Raw genomic sequence first — 17,376 nt, 5'->3', positions numbered from 1 at the left:
CGGAGGCGCGGTCGCAATTATCGGCGAGCGGGGTGCAATACTCGGTACTCACCCAAGTCCAGCGGGCCCGTGCGGGGCTAGGAGCTCACAGTTCCAACGATGGTTCTCTCCAAGCCAGGAACACGCATCCAAGATGTTTTTCATGCCTTCTTCAGTGTGCTCTTGAAGCCGTAATACGCCTGGTCCATGTCAAACTGGAACTCGCGCGCCTGTTCGTCGTTCAGCTTGTCGGCTGCGCGCATTTGGTTCAGCGTAATCAGCCACTGGACAATCTTGCCCTTGTTCTCAAAGTCGACATCAGTCACCTTGTTGACTGCTTGTATGATTTCGACAAGGAGAGGATGGAGCGTATCCTTCTCCACGAGTCCAATCTTAATGGCGTCCAGCAGAGTAATAAACGTCTCGGTTGCATTGACTACAAGTGTCGCATCGCCAAAGTCGCCTTGCTGAGCTGGTCTCGATGGGCCTTGTTCGACGGTAGCGGGTATGCCGACGCGCAATCGCTCAACGGCCCTTGGACATTCCATCTGGTGTGCTGTCAGCGCGGCACAGATACTCGCCAGCCTCGTTGACATACATGCCACTCCCTGGCGAACTGATCCAGATCACCGAATGCTCGTGCAACTGTCTCGTTGGCGAGATTGGATTTGTACTGCTTCATCAGCCGGCTGCATGTCTCGGTATAGTCGGCTTCGGCAATCGAGTCCTTGAGGTAGGCCTTCTCGACGGCATCCAAGGTGATGATAATGCTGTAGATTTCGGCAAGGGAATCGTTCAGGTCACGCTCGGCATTTGTTGTTGAGAGCTTGACTTCCTAGGCAGTCTTTTAATAACCAGCGCAGAGCATGGTGGGACCGAGGCGCGTCATACCTCGTCGAGATTGATGGTCGCGGCCAGGTTGGAGCGCGGAATGTAGGGCGTGGGCGCATATGCGAGAGGCCTGCTGTTATACATGGCGATGGAGGTCGAGTATACACAGTCGTAGTTGTAAGTGTAGTAGTCGTCGTCGTCGTGCTCATAGTGTAGGCACCAGGCCTAGGTTGCGTCGGCGGCAGCCTGGTCAAGCGTGCATGGCGTGGGGAAGCGCTAGTGGTTGCAGGGTCCCTTAGCGCTGGGAACTTTTTCGAGAGCCCAAGTTTTTCAACCGCCAGCTGCACGTCTGGCCAGCAACACCTCCCCCACCACCGAAACCCCCCAATTCCGCCGAGATGCCCGTCTCCAAGGCGACCAAGAAGTTCCAAAAGGACAAGCTCGGCGACACCATCAAGCGCCGCAAAGATGTCGCCAAGATCAAGCAGCGCAAGCAGATGGACGCCAAGAAGAAAGAGCGCAAGGCCAGAGACAATGCGCGCGCCGACGACGTCGAGGAAGAGGCGGCTGCTAAGAGGCTCAAGACGAATGGGGCAAAGGACGATAAGCTGGGCGAGATGTCCATGGACCAATTCTTCCAGGGCGGCTTCCAGATCCCAGAGATGAGCAAGAAGAAGACCAAGCCAAAGACTGGCAAGCGAAAGCGCACACCCGTCGACGAGGATGCTTCAGAGGGTTCCGATGAGGATATGGCAGAGGCATCTGGCGCCGCTGATGAGTCGGGATCAGACAGCGAGTCGGGCGACGACATGGACACTCACAAGGAACAGCTCGCTGGGCTGGCGGAAAAGGACCCCGAGTTCTACAAATACCTCAAGGAAAACGATGCCGAACTCCTAGACTTTGCCGAAGACGCTGATCTAGCTGAGATTGACGCTCTCTCTGCCAGTGAAGACGAGGCCACGCCACGGAAAAAGCACAAGGCCGACGAGGCAGAGACTACCGGCAACGACCTCACAATCAAGACTGTTCAGAAATGGAAAGCTTCAATGGAGTCCAAGCACTCTTTGCGCGCCATGAAGGAGGTTGTTCTTGCATTCCGCTCTGCTGCACATATGAATGATGAGGACAGTGGAAAGTCGTACAAGTACTCGATAACAGACCCCGATGGTATGTTGGCCGTGTCTTGAAAACATGGCAACGCTAACGGCTCGCAGTATATCACCAGGTCCAAGTAACTACTCTTCAGCTCGTCCCCAAGGTTCTCCAACATCATCTTCCTGTCAAGGAGAGTGCTGGCGGCAAAATGTAAGCAACCATTTCAGTATTTCACTGTCACCACTAACAAAAATAGTCGCGTTCCTACCGATACCAAAAAGTTCCGCACTCTTACGCCCCTCCTCAAGTCACATACCGTCTCGATGCACCACCTGCTTGAGAACTTGGCCGACGCGAAAACATTGAAGATGACTCTAGATTCCTTGTCGAACCTCCTCCCATATGTTCTCTCGTTCAAGAAGATCATTCGCGAGGTCACTCGCTCAGTTGCCGCTGTATGGGCCGACAGTTCTAACAACGACGGCACCCGCGTCTCAGCCTTTCTAGTGTTGCGACGCCTGTTGGTCATTGCCGACCCAAGCATCCGTGAGGCTGTCTTGAAGCAAACATACCAAGGCCTTGTCAAGGGCGCGAGAAACACTACAGTCCACAATGTGCAGGGCATCAACCTTATGAAGAACACTGCGTCTGAACTCTGGGGCATTGATCCAACAGTAGGCTACACAACTGGATTTGGCTTCATCCGCCAACTTGCCATCCATCTCCGGACCAGTATCACAAACAAGACAAAAGACTCTTACAAGACAGTGTACAACTGGCAGTACATCCATTCGCTAGACTTTTGGTCCCGTGTAGTCTCGATGCACTGCGAGTCTCTTCGGGAAGCCGAGGCTGGAAAAGCATCGCCACTACGCCCGCTCATCTATCCCGTTGTCCAAGTTACGCTCGGAGCCATGCGCCTCATCCCCACATCGCAATACTTCCCTCTCCGATTCCAACTTGTGCGCTCGCTTCTCCGCATTTCTCAAGCAACCTCAACCTACATTCCTCTGGCACCTGCCCTTGTCGAAGTCCTGAACTCGGCCGAAATGAAGAAGCCTCCGAAACCCAGCACTCTCAAGGCGCTTGACTTCAACGTCAGCATCCGCGCAACAAAGGCTTACCTACGCACACGCGTCTACCAAGATGGCATTGGCGAGCAAGTTGCAGAGCTTCTTTCCGAGTTCTTCGTCCTCTGGACCAAGAACATTGCTTTCCCCGAACTCGCACTCCCTGTCATCGTCATGCTCAAGCGGTGGGTCAAGGCCATGACTAAGAAGAGCGGCGGAAACAAGAACAACAAGGTATCATCTATGCTTGCCCTTCTTGTCCAGAAGCTCGAGGCAAACTCCCGTTGGGTCGAGGAGAAGCGCAACAAGGTCGAGTTTGCGCCCAACAACCGCGCCGGTGTTGAGGGTTTTCTGAAGGAGGTCGAATGGGAGAAGACTCCTCTGGGCGCCTTTGTCGCGGGCCAGAGGAAGACCAGAGAGCAGAAGCAGAAGATGCTGGATGATGCGCGCAAGACGGAGGATAAGAAGAGGAAGGAGGCTGAGATGGAGGGAAAGAAGAATGGCGAAGTGTTTGAGGATGACGATGAGGAGGAGGCGAGCGAGGATGAAGAGGAGGAGGAGGTTGACATTGAGGGACTTAGTGATGAGGATGTGGACATGGAAGACGACGAGGAAGAAAGCGATGACGAGTAGAGGACATGGTGTTTGTATTTCATCTCACGTTGGGTTTTGAAAAGGGTTGGAATCGGAAAAGACGATAATTCCCCAGGTTACCGTGCATACAATGAGAGGGTAACTGCAATATGAGGCAGTTTTTTTTCAACCCGGATTCTTCCATTTCTCTGGATATTGTGGTGTGACTGCTACCACTATTATTCATGTTTGACTATTTATACAAAAGGGGGTAAGATGAAAGAGCCTAGATACATTTACCGCAAAAAAAGCTCCACGTGAACCCAGAGAAAAGAATCTCGCCTGCATCACTCCCTTTTCATACCCAAACCAATCACTTCTCAACACCCCCCGCCCACGCCCCCTCCTCTTTCAACCGCTCATACTCCCTAACTTCATACACCGTCGGCCTCCTCGCCTCGCCCTCCCACCTAATCCCCTCCTGCCCCTCACACCTCTCCAACCGAAACCTCAGCACCCCTTTCTTCTCATCCAACACCTCATACCCCACCACTGTGTACAGCCCATCATACCTAATTCCCCTCTCCGGGCGATACTTATTCCCTTTCGCCAACTGCGCAGACCTCAGCACCCTCACCGGATCCCGCGTCTGCAGCGACGTAAGCAGGTGTTTAGTATTCTCAGTGACAGAGCCGGCGTGATCGTTGTTTTCGGTGCCGGAATAATGGATCGTGTCACCCGCGTCGAGATCGGAGTAGCCCGAACCGTTTGCAAGCACGATGGAGTAGGCGCCGTGGGTCTTGCTGCCGAAGATGCCGCCTTGGGTGTGCCCGTGGGCACTGTCGCGCACGGCGCAGAGTTGAGTTGGCCACCATTGGCCGGGCACGAGGTCGCCTTGGCCAATGTATTTGGATGTTATGGGGTATTTTGCGCGGTAGATGGGGCAGATGGAGTCGGAGGAGCGGTTTGTGGATTTTTTGGTGATGATGCCGCGGAGGAGATCTTGGGTTAGGTTGCCGGCGTACCAGCGTTTGTAGAGTTGGTAGCTGTCTGCTTTGATGTCGGGTGGGAAGTTTGCCTCTGCACGGAAGATGCAGGGGAGGCCGGCTTGGGAAGAGAGCATCTGGGCTTTGCGGAGTATGTAGGGGGTTACGGGTAAGGTGATTTCGGCTTGGTGGATGAGATCGCGGAGTTTGTTGTAAAGGTTGGGGAGATCGCTGGATCGATACTTGTTGGGGGCATCTCCGCATTGGCGGGCGAGGCCTTTGAGGGCGTCTAGGGCTGTGAGGGCAGGGGGCCGCCGTTTGGACAGATTCTTCATGTGTATATTGTCGGGGGAGATGGAGGTGTACCATTCTGGTAGGTTCTCAAGTACGGTATATTCCTCCACCTTGTACTTGGAAATTGGTAAGGATTTTGACGGTGCAGGAATGGTCTCCTTGGGATTTGGATTGTGTACTGCTGTGGTCAATGCCGCCTTTTGTGGTTGGCGTGCAGTGCCTTTCAGTGACGGGCCCTTCTCCACTTGCTCTGTAAGAATCCTTGCTTTCTTACTGTGTTTTTTGTCTGGGGTTTTTACTACCTCCTTTCGCTTGTTCTTATCTGGCGCTTGTGTAATCTTTCTAGAGGTGGCCACGATGGGAGCAGCGCTTGTTTCTGCAAGTTGTCGCTCAGTGCCGCTGGCCTCTTCTCCGACGTTTGCTTGTTCAAAACTATCGAAAGATCGCAATACTGACTTCGGACTCAGCTCCTTCATCTTCTTTGCTAGCAAACTCATGGTTTCCTGGTGCTGCATGCTACCGGCTTCTGCCTGCTTCCTTACGTTACAGATCCTAGCAGCGAATGCTTCTTCTGAGTTGACACCTGACACTTTCACAGCATTTCGTGCTGCTTCCAGCATCCATGCTGGTGGTTGCATTGACATTTCTTCGCTCTGATTAGCCATGTCGGGTTGGTTGAGTTGATTACGTTGGCCGATGTGATGCAGTAAGATGGATCGTGCTTGTTATGTATGTCTTAGACTAGATGCAAGTGAGTCTGGTCTGGGAGCAAACAAACGGCAAACAAACCAAAGGCTGCATCAAATGGGAGATGAAATCGGTAGCTGGAGTGATTTCACTACTGCTCAAATAGTGCGTTACTCGATATTCTGACAAGACTACTTTGAACGTAAGTATGTACTAGAATTATACTAAACTGAAAGCAATAGTTCAAAACTCTAAATATTTAAAGCGCTCAGATTAGTCGCGAAGAAAAATAAGTAACGAGATACACTACACGACACTCTTTGCGTACATCTCGCGGGTCTTGCGGTCAAGCTAGCACCAGGCAGCCACTACATGAACCACGCACACCGCAAGGAATAAAGTACGGCATAGCTTTACTACAGAACTATCTTGCGGCCTAGATTTTATCTAGGACTGCGTAACGCAAGTAATTTTCGAAGTCGCTTATTAACTTTCAAAATAATGGACATCCTGATCTCTGTTTATTGAATATCACTAGTAAAACGATACGTCCTCTTCGAATAATGACCATTTCGATATGTATTAAAGTATATAAAAAACTCCCAAATAAAAGCAACATCTCTCTTTCTAACTCTATTACTTGCCATTCTATCTTTCACCACTTTCACCGCCCAATAAGACACCCACTCACTTCTCGTTCCCTTCAACCACCTGTCCCAGACCCTCTCCCTCAACCACCGCATCAGCAGGTCCCTTGCCTTGACTGCCCACCCTCTCCGACGGCGTACTAACCACACTCTTCCCCTCAACTTTCTTCAACGTAGTGAAATCAAGACCGCCTTCCACCTCCGCACTCAAATTAACCCATCCACGAACGCTATCCTTGGTACGACTCAGGATGGTCGTGTCGTTAGCTTGACTTGCTGTCTGATCTTCAAGCTCAAGGTCAGCCGCACTGGTATTACCGACGCGGACCCCGTTTTCACGTAGAACCTGCAGTATAGCGCGGGTATTGAGCTTGAGGACGCGTTCGGGCTCCTTGACGCCAAAGAATCTCGTCGTTAGCCAGGGAAATAAAACGCCAAAGTCGCTTTGGGACAGGTGGGCTGAGGCGATGGGGTACAAGATGTGTGGACCAGGCTGCGCTGGATACTTTGAATTTGACGGCAATGGCTTGGCGATGATGCGTTTTGTTTCGCGGAAGTTGGAGGCCCATTTGTAGAAGCCTTCGGAAGAGATGGCGAGGAGGTTCTTGCCGCCGTCAGGTGAGTCGTAACATGGCATTGGTTTGCTTCTGAGCCATGCAGTGTCTGGGCTCTGGATGGGCATCGTGTACAAGTCCAGTAGTGTAACAGAATTAGAAGGCGTGATCTGTCGAACAATGCTGGAGTCTTCAGAAGGTATGTAAAGTGGCTTGTAATCCGGGATCCGTCCTTGAGGTCGGTAGTAAATCGACTTGACGAACTGAACCATTGTGCATGCGCCAAAAGAGTGCCCTGCGAAACTGACAGCACCGGGCTCGTGGATATCAAGCAAATTCGAGAACATACTCAGCACACTTTTTCCTTTGGGTTGGTCTTGCGCAACGTTCTTCAGCTGTCGGCCCTCATCCATCTTCAATAGCGCGTCATGTATCATTCCCAGCTCCCATAGCCGAATCTTCAGTTGCTCGTCTCTTCCTTGGTACGCTTCTGTACTGGGATAGTAGGAAATTGAATTGAACTCTACTCGCTTCAATTTTTCCTTTTCGTCTGGCGTATGGTGAATAGCTAGAGGTGAGCTACCGTCACGGTGGTCTGCTGCGACAACTACTACTCCGTGGCTTGCCAGTGAGCCACAAATTTGTGAATACGCGTTCCTGGTGCCACCCAGGCCATGTGAGAAGACCATGACAGGCCATCGACTAGATTTCGGTGGTGGAGCCAAGAGCTCCGCGTTTTGGTGTACAGGCATTGAAACATAGTATAATAATTGAGGTAATAGCCTGCACGTGTGTTAGTGCGGATCATTTGCTCTCAAGGGCTTTTCTCCACAAGAAACCTACGAGAATGCTTTAGCGAATACGCTATTGGCACCTAGAAATTTCGCATAGGCGCTGAGGTACTCCCGCTGTGGATTTGGTAACCATCTTACCGCTCTTTCGTTACTATCTTGCTTGCACGGGTAGAAAACACGAAAAGCCACTGTTGGTAGTTCCGCGGGAGGGGCATTTTCACTCTGACTCGCTAACTCGCTTGAAGGTATTTCTACATCCGCTGACCCGACCTTGTATGGGCCGGTATGTGCGGGGAATGCTGGCGTGGGGTTCAGGCGATTAAGTAAAGGCATTTTGATGGTGGCAAGTGATCTAAATGCTCGTGAGGACAACAGCGTGAATGAAAAATCCAGCACGCGACAGCTTTTTATTTTTGAATTAAACGGGAAATTTGATACGAGAAAGGAAAGAGCAAAGAGAATCCTGACGAAAGGATGTGTGCATGTGTGGGAAGAAGACGGCTCGAACAAGGAAAAGCCGCGATAATAGTGCATGCGTTCATGTTGGAAGGCGATTCAGTCATGCAAAAGACCATGCTAATATTCCGCGCCACTTCCAGGAACATGTCTGACAGCCGAAGTTAGGCAAGTGACGCGATCTGCGTGATGTGGCGAGCCCATGGCCAGACCGAGGTTTTGTACGCGTTTTAGCGGATACATAAAGCGTTTCTTCGTCGCCTTCTAGTTGCCACGGAAGGTGAGGAAAACTTTTCACCATATTTAGCATCTCGCACCTTTCAAGATAAGAACTCCTATGTGTATTTGTGCAGCAGACTGCCGGTATGTCGTTCGTATGCGCATGTGCTGGCGCGGCACAGTGGGGTGTTGATGTAGGAACAATGCATGACGACACACAGACGCCAATATCAACACGGCTAAAGCGCCAAATCGCAAACGGTGATTGGGAGATAGGTAAGCGCTTGTACTGCAGCATACCCGAAACAGCCGCGCACCGTTGGATTGGATACTTAGCAAAATCGCTGGTTTCCATGTGTTTCGCTGCCGAGCAGACTATACAAACAACTGCGTCTTTGTACGGAGATCCTACCTGACATCTCTGCAAGTATGCCCAAGGCAGGGCCTTTTAATCTGCCTAGTTTACCTCATAGACCGACTGACTGCGATTCTAGCAGGTTGGGGTATGACCTGGCGTTCTTTTGTGGGAAAAATAATCTGATTTGCTATACGCTAAACAGATACAACCATCTCAAGTCATGGATCAACGATGCTCGCTGTATTATCGAAATTTCGCATTCAAAGTCGCAACTCTCGACGGTTGCCAGTGATGTCTGGTCATTTTATTCAAACCACAGGCAAATGACCGGGGGTGGTTACAACAAGCAAGGATGACCCATGTGGCGTGAGGTTGTCCCGAATCCAAAATCCAAGGTCTAGTATATCCTGTATTCTCGTAAGGGACAAAACAAAACTCAAAGGGGGTATGCTGTCTAACGGGAGGGAAAACTACTACGTAACTGCAAAAAAAAACACGCGCTGTCAAAAAACAAGAGAGAAAGCTTCAACCAAAAAAGCCGCTTGTAACGTAACTGTTTCAATCCATCGTATACGAGACCACTCGCTTTCAACAACACCCTCTTTTCCTTCTATTCCCGCCGAGCCTGAACACGTCTTCCCATTCGCTCAGCGCACCAGATTTCCTGCCTCTTCTGCGATATCTCACGCCTTCGTCCCCAAACCCGCTCTTAATACTGCCTCCACCGTCGTCCCAGCCCAAATCACCGTACTGAATGCCACTCGCAGGGTCGTCAGGATCAATCTCGCCCAGCTCAATCTTAGTCAAGATCATCCGCGCTAATCTATTGAATAGCTCCTCCACATTTTCTCCATTTAGCGCGGAGACCTCCACCGCAACTGGAATTCCGTTCTGCCCCGCCCATCGCGACGCCGTTTCAGTGGGCACCTCGCGGCCTTCGGGGGCGATAGTGTATGAAGCATGGAGATTCGCATTAAGGCTCGTTGCTCTGCTGGATTGCGACGATGGCGTCGGCGGCGGTAGTCCGCTCTCTGAACTCGGTGTGCTCCCATAACTGGAATATCCTCCTCCTCCACTGGCGCCTTGGCTGCTGCTCAGGCCAACAGGAATTCCCTCGCCAGTCTCGACGTCATTCTTGTTCCCGACGAGTATAATGGTGAGGTCGGGTCCGGCGAGTGCCCTTGCGTCGTTGAGGAATGTCTGCAATTGCTCAAAGCTTCGCCAGCTGCTCACGTCATAGACAAGTATCGCACCAGCCGCCCCGCGGTAGTAGGATCGCGACACGGAGCGGAAGCGTTCTGTGCCGGCGGTGTCCCAGAGTTGTAGTTTGATTCGTTTTCGCGACGCAGAAGAGGAGGGGGAGCGGCGGCGGTCGGCAATGTGGACGATTTTGGATGCGAATTCTACACCGATTGTTTGGCTAGACAGAGAGCGCCCTGGAGTAGTTGTTAGACTGGTGTGCAACGAGGAGGAGGCGCGAAAGAAGTACATTCGGATTTTACAAAACGATGCAAAAGACAGGATCTATGTTGCTCAGTTACTCGGTGTTTGCAGTGCATACTTGCCTTATCGCAGACTTACTTGCCAGCACCGCTAGGACCCAGCAATATCACCTTTGCCAGGTAGTCATACATGCTTCCCAGCTCCTGTCACAGTTTAGGAAGGCTCTGTACGGCTCTGGCCATGTCCATACCTACTTGTAAAGGCGGCTCGCTGCTCCGCGTTGAGGCGTTGGACACAGCGCGATTCCTCCCCATCTTGACGGCCTGGCTAGCTGTGGTCGCAAAGTCGTAGACGACGAGTCGGCACAGATCACGGTTGCATACGTGTCGCAGGACTCTGAGGTCGTGAGAAGAGTCAGAAATTGCGCCGGTGAGAGATAGCGCAATGCTACCGTGTTGTGTTGTCCGTCTGGGCTTATCTTTGTGACGCCAATTGGTGGACCCTGGCCGCGATTCGCGATGTCAAATCACGCGCGCACGTCAACGACCCCACTGGTCACTTTCTAGCAGAGCACGGGTTATCTACAGTGCAGGTTGATGCATGATTCCTGGTTTGCGATGCAGCAACCATATCTCTAGACCCTGGTTCGCAGTTATAGCGGTCTGGCATTCACAGAAGATTGGTTTTCACGAAGACTTGGTTCCAAATGGTATGCTCACATAGGACTAGGAATAGGACGGAGTCGACGGCTATGAACAATTACCCCAGAATTTATCAGAAACAAGAAAATGAAACAAAATGCACAGCACAAAATGGTATCCTGAACGCTTTACCAAAAGCAAACAACAATCCAGTCAACTCCCGTCTTCCCATAGCACTCAGATGTGTCCATCTCAATGCTCGCCCATGTCTCTCAAGGGCATGTAGCTGGCCTCCTCCTTGTTTCGTCTCCTAGCCGCCCATGCCTCACTGATCCAGTCTCTTACGAAACTGAATACTCCCTGCTGGCCAACTTTCTCCATCTCCAAGTTCTTCTCGTCAATCGGGGCATTAGGATCCAATAGGCTCAACTTCATCCAGCTGGGTCTACGCCAGAACTTGAGGTGCAGAGAACTGACAACAACACTAACCGACGAGCATGCCATTGCTGCGCCCGCAGCCATAGGATGTATTGACAGACCCCAGGGGAGGAAAAAGCCCATAGCAAAGGGAAGTCCGGTGAAATTGTACATGCAGGCCCACGCAAGGTTAAGTTTGATGCGGAAGAAGATGGCGCGACTGAGGACGAGGGAAGCAGGAATAGCCAGTAGGTCAGTGTTAGTCATGAGAACAATCGAGGCCGCCTCCATGGCAACGTCTGTACCAGTTGAGAGAGCAATGCCAATGTCCGCAGACGCGAGAGCCGGAGAATCGTTGATGCCGTCGCCGACCATGCCAATCACGCCTCCACGCGATTGGAGATCTTCTACGATCGCTTTCTTGTCGGCGGGTGCGCATGAAGCATGGACGTCAGCAGGGTCGATACCGACTGCTGCTGCGACTACTAGCGCCGAGGCCGAAGTGTCACCAGTCACAATCGAGGACTTGATACCCAAACGGGTCAGTGCGAGCACACAGGCGCGAGCAGAGGGTTTGATCGTGTCGGACAAGCTCAAGGTACCAGTGTAGGTGTTGCCGATAGCGGTGTGAATCGTCGTGATACCAGCCGAGTGAGTTTGAGGGCCGTTTCGGGGATTGGCAGCAGTAGCAGGTGTCAGTGGCTCGTCTACAAAGTCGGGAACGTTGACTCCTTCGGAGGTAAGAAAAGCAGTGTTGCCAATGAGGACCTTGTATCGCGTGCGCTCGCGGGAGAGAGCTGCTTCGACTGTCGCAGTGATACCCTTGCCAACGACGGCTTCAAAGTCACCCACGGAACCATCCAGGCTATCGTCTGGCCCTAGACGAAGATGCTCCTTTGCAGAAAGAACAATAGCCTTGGCAATCGGATGTTCAGAGCCCATCTCAGCGAGTCCAATCAGTGTCCACCACAGGTTCTTCTTTTCAGCACTTCCCCATCCGCCTTGGATGTCGGCCTTGGATACGCTCATCTGACCAACGGTAAGCGTGCCAGTCTTGTCAAAGACAACATGGTTGATTTTAGTTGCGGTTTCCAGAGCAGCACCACCTTTGACAAGAATACCCTGCTCAGCGCCAACACCAGTGCCAACCATAACAGCTGTAGGTGTGGCAAGGCCAAGGGCGCATGGGCACGCAAAAACAATAACAGCGATACAAAGCTTGAAGCACACCATGAACTTTCCACCACTGGAGTGATCAAGGAAAACCTTTGGAGGGTAAGGAAGGACATGGCTAAGGACCATCCATCCAACAAACGTGGCGAGGCCCAGAGTGATGATGATTGGAACGAAATATCCGGCAACAGTATCCGCGAGCCTCTGAATGGGAGCACGGCTTGTTTGAGCTTCCTGGACGAGACGGACAATCTGGCTGAGCTGGGTATCACGGCCAGCTCGAGTGACGACAAACTCCAGACGGCCGTTGCCATTGACGGTACCAGCCATGACCAGGGCGCCTTTCTTCTTGAGGATCGGCATGGCTTCTCCAGTGACCATACTTTCGTTGAGATAGGACTCTCCGCGCGTCACAGTGCCATCGGCAGGAAGTTTGTCGCCAGGACGAAGGATGACCACATCACCAACTTCAATAAGCTCTGTAGGAATGACTCTCTCTTCGGCAGCATTTCCATCGACGGACTTGCGTTGCAGCTTTTCTTCGCCGGCTTCCCAGTCCTCGGCAGCCTTTGCAGCAGCGATGGGATCGGCATAGATGGTGGTCATCGAAGGAGCCAGCGACATGAGATTGGACAAAGCTTTGGAGGTTTGGCCCTTGGCGCTGTTCTCGAGATAGCGGCCCAAGCTGATGAAGGTGAACAGCATAGTGCTGGTGTCGAAAAGTGTCGTTGGCTTGGTGTGAGGGGGGATTAGAAGTGATACCAACATGGAAAATACACTGAAGAAAAAGGCAGCCGAAGTACCGAGTACGACCAGAACGTCCATGGTAGGTGAACCATGGCTCAGCGACTTGTACGCAGAGACGTAAAAGCGCTTTCCAATGCCAAACTGCACCGGTATGGTGAGGACAAGGCATATGACGTCGCCAAGGTACAGACCAGGAATAAGCCGAATACCACCAAAGTTCAAAAATGGCAAGAACATGGGGATGAACATGCTGATCAGAAAAACGGGCACGGCGAACCAAGCAGAGAAGATAACGGCATGTCTCCACTCCTGAATCTCTTTTGTCTTGGCAAGAGACTCGAGCTGTGCGTTGTTGTCTTCAGAGTCAGCGACTAGCGCATTATAGCCTGCCGCTTCCACAGCCTCAACAATGGTTCGGATGCCGACGATCTGGGGTTCCCGACGAATAGTGGCTCTTGAAGTCCTGAAGTTGACTGTTGCAGATGTGATGCCGGATCGCTTCTTTAGTATCCCTTCGAGTTCCTGGGCAGCTTCGACGTCAGGTAATCCATAAATCTTGAGCTGCAAGGGAGCATTGCTGGACGAAGACTGCTGCACGCTACTGTCCACTGACGACAAGACTTCAGCATCGAATCCCCGGTCCTCAATGATTTCTACAATCTGGGCTTCTGTAAGCTTGGAAGGGTCGTGCACGAGCACAGCACGATTAGCGAGTAAGCTGATGTTGAACTGGTAAACCCCCTCAACATCCTTGAACCCGGCCTCTATAGCCGATGTGCATGCGCCGCATGTCATGCCTTCAACAGCAACGGTGGTGGTCATGGTCTTGTGCTGGTTCCTGCTCTTGCTCTTCTTGGGCGCTGGTGTTGCGGCTTCGGTGCTCAGCACCTCCGCATCGAAACCAACGTCTTCTATTGTCTCAGCCAGCTTCTCTGCGGAAATGACTGCGGGGTCGTGTTCAATCACAGCGCGTTCGGAAAGGAGTGATATACTGAAAGACTTGATGCCGGCCACGTCTTTGAATGCACCTTCGACGGCGGATGTGCACGCTCCACATGTCATACCACCCACTGAAAGCGTCGTGGTGGTGGTGGGGATGCTGTTGTTTGTGAGATCCTCTTCGTCCTCGGAGTCGCTCAGGAAATGGTCGTCGGCGCTATGCGACATGGGCAGATCTGATGATAGTACTTCGGCGTCGAATCCTCTGTCTTCGATGATTTCCTTGACCTCGTCCGCCGTGACAATCTCGGGGTCGTGCTGTACCACCGCCCGCTCCATAACCAAGCTCACGGACACATTTCCAATTCCTTTTACGCCTTGGAAGCCTGATTCGATTGCCGAGGTGCATGCGCCGCATGTCATTCCCTCGACTTTGAGTGTTGTTGTTGCCATATGCGCAGTCGCAGTGGCTGGGGGCGCCATGGTGACTGGGGGGCACTCCGGAGTGCTGCCCAGGGCAAGTCGTATCGTCGTTGTATGCAAAGTGGAAACGGCAAGGGCCGGGATTTAAGTAGGTGGCATCCAAGAAGCCGAACAGGGGGTACGTGTCGTACGATGTGGCAAAGTCAGGGCGAACGCGAGTCTAATGAATGCGACAGCGCTGCGAGGGCTGACCAAGCGAGCAGGATCCGGAAGGGACAGCGATGCGAATCTGAACAAAAAGAAGCCCAGCTTCTGGAAAGTGTCAGGCAGTGCAGTTATTAATTAATATGGCGCTGGATAGTCGGACAGCGACAGCCACAATCTTACCAATGCTGAACGGAGTCCGGCGCGGCGGGAAGCCTCAAGCGGGTTAGAACAGTAAGTATTAGCGTACGACGGACCGCTGTCGTTGGGGCAGCTGAGGCCACTATTTGCAAAATGGACCTTTTCGGAAAGGCAGTACAAGCATTGTCCGTGAGCAAGAAGGAATACGGGCCTGATATTCAACGCGAGATGAAAATAAGGTTCCGGGCTCTGCGCAGGTGTGTGTTGACCGGTGGATCTTCACATGCGATAACTGTTTCTGCTTGGCGATAGCGCGCTGAAACAGGCAGGTTTCTAAAACATGCGCGTGATATGAAGCTTAGATGTTACAGGGGAAGCCTCATCTTCTGCTACTATTACTGATATTCGAGGCGCCCCGACGGATACAGTCATGGTCTGGCGCGTTCCTACTGTCAGTATACTTTGCTGGACCAAGGCAGTGTTCGTATCGCATCCGACACCCTACTCAGCTTCAATCCGCAGCCGTCTGCAAGCCCAACTCCAGCCACTGCAGCTTACTCTGGTGGGTGAAGGATCTCTTGGTGGGCTGAAATAAGTAGTGTAATGAAAAGTGCCCCATTAAACATTGCCGCGTCTCAAGTTCCGCGAGCCAAAACACTGCGCGCTCAGATAAGCCTATTTTGTATACAGAGGTTGCGTATGTGTAGGTATACATGAGTTTATCTACAACAATAACGAAGCGTACTTTTTACAACGTTGTTGTCAAGTACACTCATGTCGTTCGTTTTGACGGGGCGGAGAGGCATGTCGGACGTGCCCAGGCTGAGGAGATTGGACGCCCGTGTGGCGGATCACAGTGTGGATTCTTTTGTAGCAAAAAGAATACACCGCTTACCGAGAAGGCGTTCTGTTGACGGAAACGGATTCGGCTCAATATTGTAGTCTTGTCATGTGCGGCAGAGCGGGTGGAAAGGCCCTTGCTGTCCTCGGAGTGCGAGCGTGGCAGAGGGAGAGAGTTGGAGAGACAGGTTGCTGTCAAGGTCCAAGTGGGGCAGACGCCCGTTTGGCGGGGAAATCGCGACCGCGACTGCGACTGCGACTGCAGCTGCCTGGGCGGTACAGGATGTTTGTACTGTACGTACCCTCACCACATCCTTGTCTGCTCGCCTTCTGCACAACCGAGCTGGGATACCAACTTACTGCACACATCCACAGATAATCATAATAACTCCATCCACATCTCACTCGCTATGGAGCAAACAAAGGCCCTCAATGCTCTCGAGCCTTTTCTCGCCCTCAGCAAGTCGGCCACTTCCCCACGAGCTGCATCGGACTTGATTGTGCAAGCCACCAGCGCACCAAACACTTATGTATTCGCCGAGCTACTACAGACGCCAAATATCCAGAATCTCCGGACTTCAGAAGAGTATGGCCCGTATCTCACCCTGCTCGAGGTCTTTGCCTGGGGCACTTGGGCCGACTACAAGGGTGCGTCAACATTCACTGCTGTGCACATGAAGCTTCTTTGGCTGACAATCTTCAGCACAACCCAATCTCCCCAAGCTCTCAGCCCAGCAACACCAGAAGCTCTTGCTTCTATCCTTGCTACCCCTCTCTCACTCCCACACCACCCTTACCTACAAACACCTTATGACGTCCCTCGAGCTGCCTACACCCCGCGCTCTTGAAGAGCTCATTACCACCGCCATCTATTCTGGCCTCATCACAGCAACCCTCGACCCCGCTCATTCCCTCGTCTCCGTCACATCCATTTCGCCGTTACGGGATCTCGCGCCCGGGTCCCTGCCCGCCCTCCAAAACACACTTCAGTCATGGTCACAGCGATGCGACTCTGCACTTGCCGATCTCGAGGCCCAAGCTGCAAAGGTCAAACAAGAGGCATTGGATCGGGAAAAGCTACGCAGAAAGAAGGAGCGTGCGTTTGAAGCAGCCATGCAGGCAACAGATGAGAAGAACAATGGCAAGCGGAATCTCATGGGCGATGATGCCATGGAGATTGACGACGAGGGTGGCAGTGGTAGAGTGACTAGGGGCAACAAGCGAGGGTCTGCCGGATTTGGCTTACACTTGGGACGACGATAGAGAACGGTTGCTGGTGCGTCAAAGCACAAATGTCAAGACAAGATGAATAGCAAGCGGTCCGTGGCTGCCGAGCGCCTTGAACGAGGGTTTCGTCATGGAAAACGCAAGAGATGAAATGCGCAATGACCATGGTTTGTGTGTGTGTGTGAATGAGAGGTATAGATCACGACATGAGTTTAGTAGACGCTGTCGAACTGGCCTCTCGACCGACGTTTAAGTCATGTCCAGAGAGCAAGAGGGGTCGACAAAGTATAACGAGAATAACGATGGCATGCTTCAACGTTGGTTGGAAAGGATTGAAATCCGATTGATTATGACTGTGTGGCTATGCCTGTGCCCAAGCATCCTATATTTCCCCCCCTCCCCCTTCCTTTCCCCTTCCCCGCCCGTTGCTCACCCAGAGCATCCGAGCAAAATCTATATTGAAGCACGAGCAAGCAAACAAACAGACCAAACAAAAAGAAAACACGCGCACAAGTGGAAACTCCCGATCATTACCCCCTACGGCAAGGGGACAACAAAAGAACAGGAACAGGACAAAAAAAAACTCCCAGTACAAGTGTGGGATATCTCACGAAATGCAACTTGTGCATCTCAAT

At 52.1% G+C, this 17,376-nt stretch overlaps 8 protein-coding genes across 8 annotated transcripts; 2 read left to right on the top strand and 6 right to left on the bottom strand.

The window, feature by feature from the left end:
• Nucleotides 1–140: 140 nt before the first annotated feature.
• COCMIDRAFT_94463 (uncharacterized protein) lies at nt 141–954 on the bottom strand (the record flags this gene model as incomplete). Its single annotated transcript, XM_007689512.1, has 3 exons — nt 141–527; nt 578–814; nt 871–954. 3 exons carry the CDS (start codon nt 952–954, stop codon nt 141–143), a joined length of 708 nt encoding a protein of 235 aa, XP_007687702.1.
• Nucleotides 955–1,208: 254 nt separating this feature from the next.
• Nucleotides 1,209–3,611, top strand: COCMIDRAFT_94514 (uncharacterized protein; the record flags this gene model as incomplete). Its single annotated transcript, XM_007689511.1, has 3 exons — nt 1,209–1,980; nt 2,028–2,118; nt 2,165–3,611. 3 exons carry the CDS (start codon nt 1,209–1,211, stop codon nt 3,609–3,611), a joined length of 2,310 nt encoding a protein of 769 aa, XP_007687701.1.
• Nucleotides 3,612–3,924: 313 nt separating this feature from the next.
• On the bottom strand, nt 3,925–5,496 carry COCMIDRAFT_94612 (uncharacterized protein; the record flags this gene model as incomplete). The annotated part of the gene is made up of 1 exon (XM_007689510.1): nt 3,925–5,496. One exon carries the CDS (start codon nt 5,494–5,496, stop codon nt 3,925–3,927), a length of 1,572 nt encoding a protein of 523 aa, XP_007687700.1.
• Nucleotides 5,497–6,205: 709 nt separating this feature from the next.
• Nucleotides 6,206–7,846, bottom strand: COCMIDRAFT_36524 (uncharacterized protein; the record flags this gene model as incomplete). Its single annotated transcript, XM_007689483.1, has 2 exons — nt 6,206–7,502; nt 7,563–7,846. 2 exons carry the CDS (start codon nt 7,844–7,846, stop codon nt 6,206–6,208), a joined length of 1,581 nt encoding a protein of 526 aa, XP_007687673.1.
• Nucleotides 7,847–9,134: 1,288 nt separating this feature from the next.
• Nucleotides 9,135–10,303, bottom strand: COCMIDRAFT_36523 (uncharacterized protein; the record flags this gene model as incomplete). Its single annotated transcript, XM_007689482.1, has 4 exons — nt 9,135–9,982; nt 10,036–10,070; nt 10,128–10,192; nt 10,244–10,303. The coding sequence occupies 4 exons, from the start codon at nt 10,301–10,303 to the stop codon at nt 9,135–9,137; spliced, it is 1,008 nt and encodes a 335-aa protein (XP_007687672.1).
• Nucleotides 10,304–10,882: 579 nt separating this feature from the next.
• On the bottom strand, nt 10,883–14,389 carry COCMIDRAFT_94551 (uncharacterized protein; the record flags this gene model as incomplete). Its single annotated transcript, XM_007689509.1, has 1 exon — nt 10,883–14,389. One exon carries the CDS (start codon nt 14,387–14,389, stop codon nt 10,883–10,885), a length of 3,507 nt encoding a protein of 1,168 aa, XP_007687699.1.
• A 1,535-nt stretch (nt 14,390–15,924) lies between these two features.
• Nucleotides 15,925–16,777, top strand: COCMIDRAFT_94562 (uncharacterized protein; the record flags this gene model as incomplete). Its single annotated transcript, XM_007689508.1, has 2 exons — nt 15,925–16,162; nt 16,218–16,777. The coding sequence occupies 2 exons, from the start codon at nt 15,925–15,927 to the stop codon at nt 16,775–16,777; spliced, it is 798 nt and encodes a 265-aa protein (XP_007687698.1).
• Nucleotides 16,778–16,790: 13 nt separating this feature from the next.
• On the bottom strand, nt 16,791–16,940 carry COCMIDRAFT_58970 (uncharacterized protein; the record flags this gene model as incomplete). Its single annotated transcript, XM_007689507.1, has 1 exon — nt 16,791–16,940. A coding segment is annotated over one exon (150 nt), but the record flags the coding sequence as incomplete, so codon positions are not given.
• Nucleotides 16,941–17,376: the final 436 nt, after the last annotated feature.

Source organism: Bipolaris oryzae (genome assembly GCF_000523455.1).
Source record: "Bipolaris oryzae ATCC 44560 unplaced genomic scaffold scaffold_59, whole genome shotgun sequence".
Lineage (NCBI taxonomy): Eukaryota > Fungi > Ascomycota > Dothideomycetes > Pleosporales > Pleosporaceae > Bipolaris > Bipolaris oryzae.
This window is presented reverse-complemented; position numbering and strand designations above follow the sequence as displayed.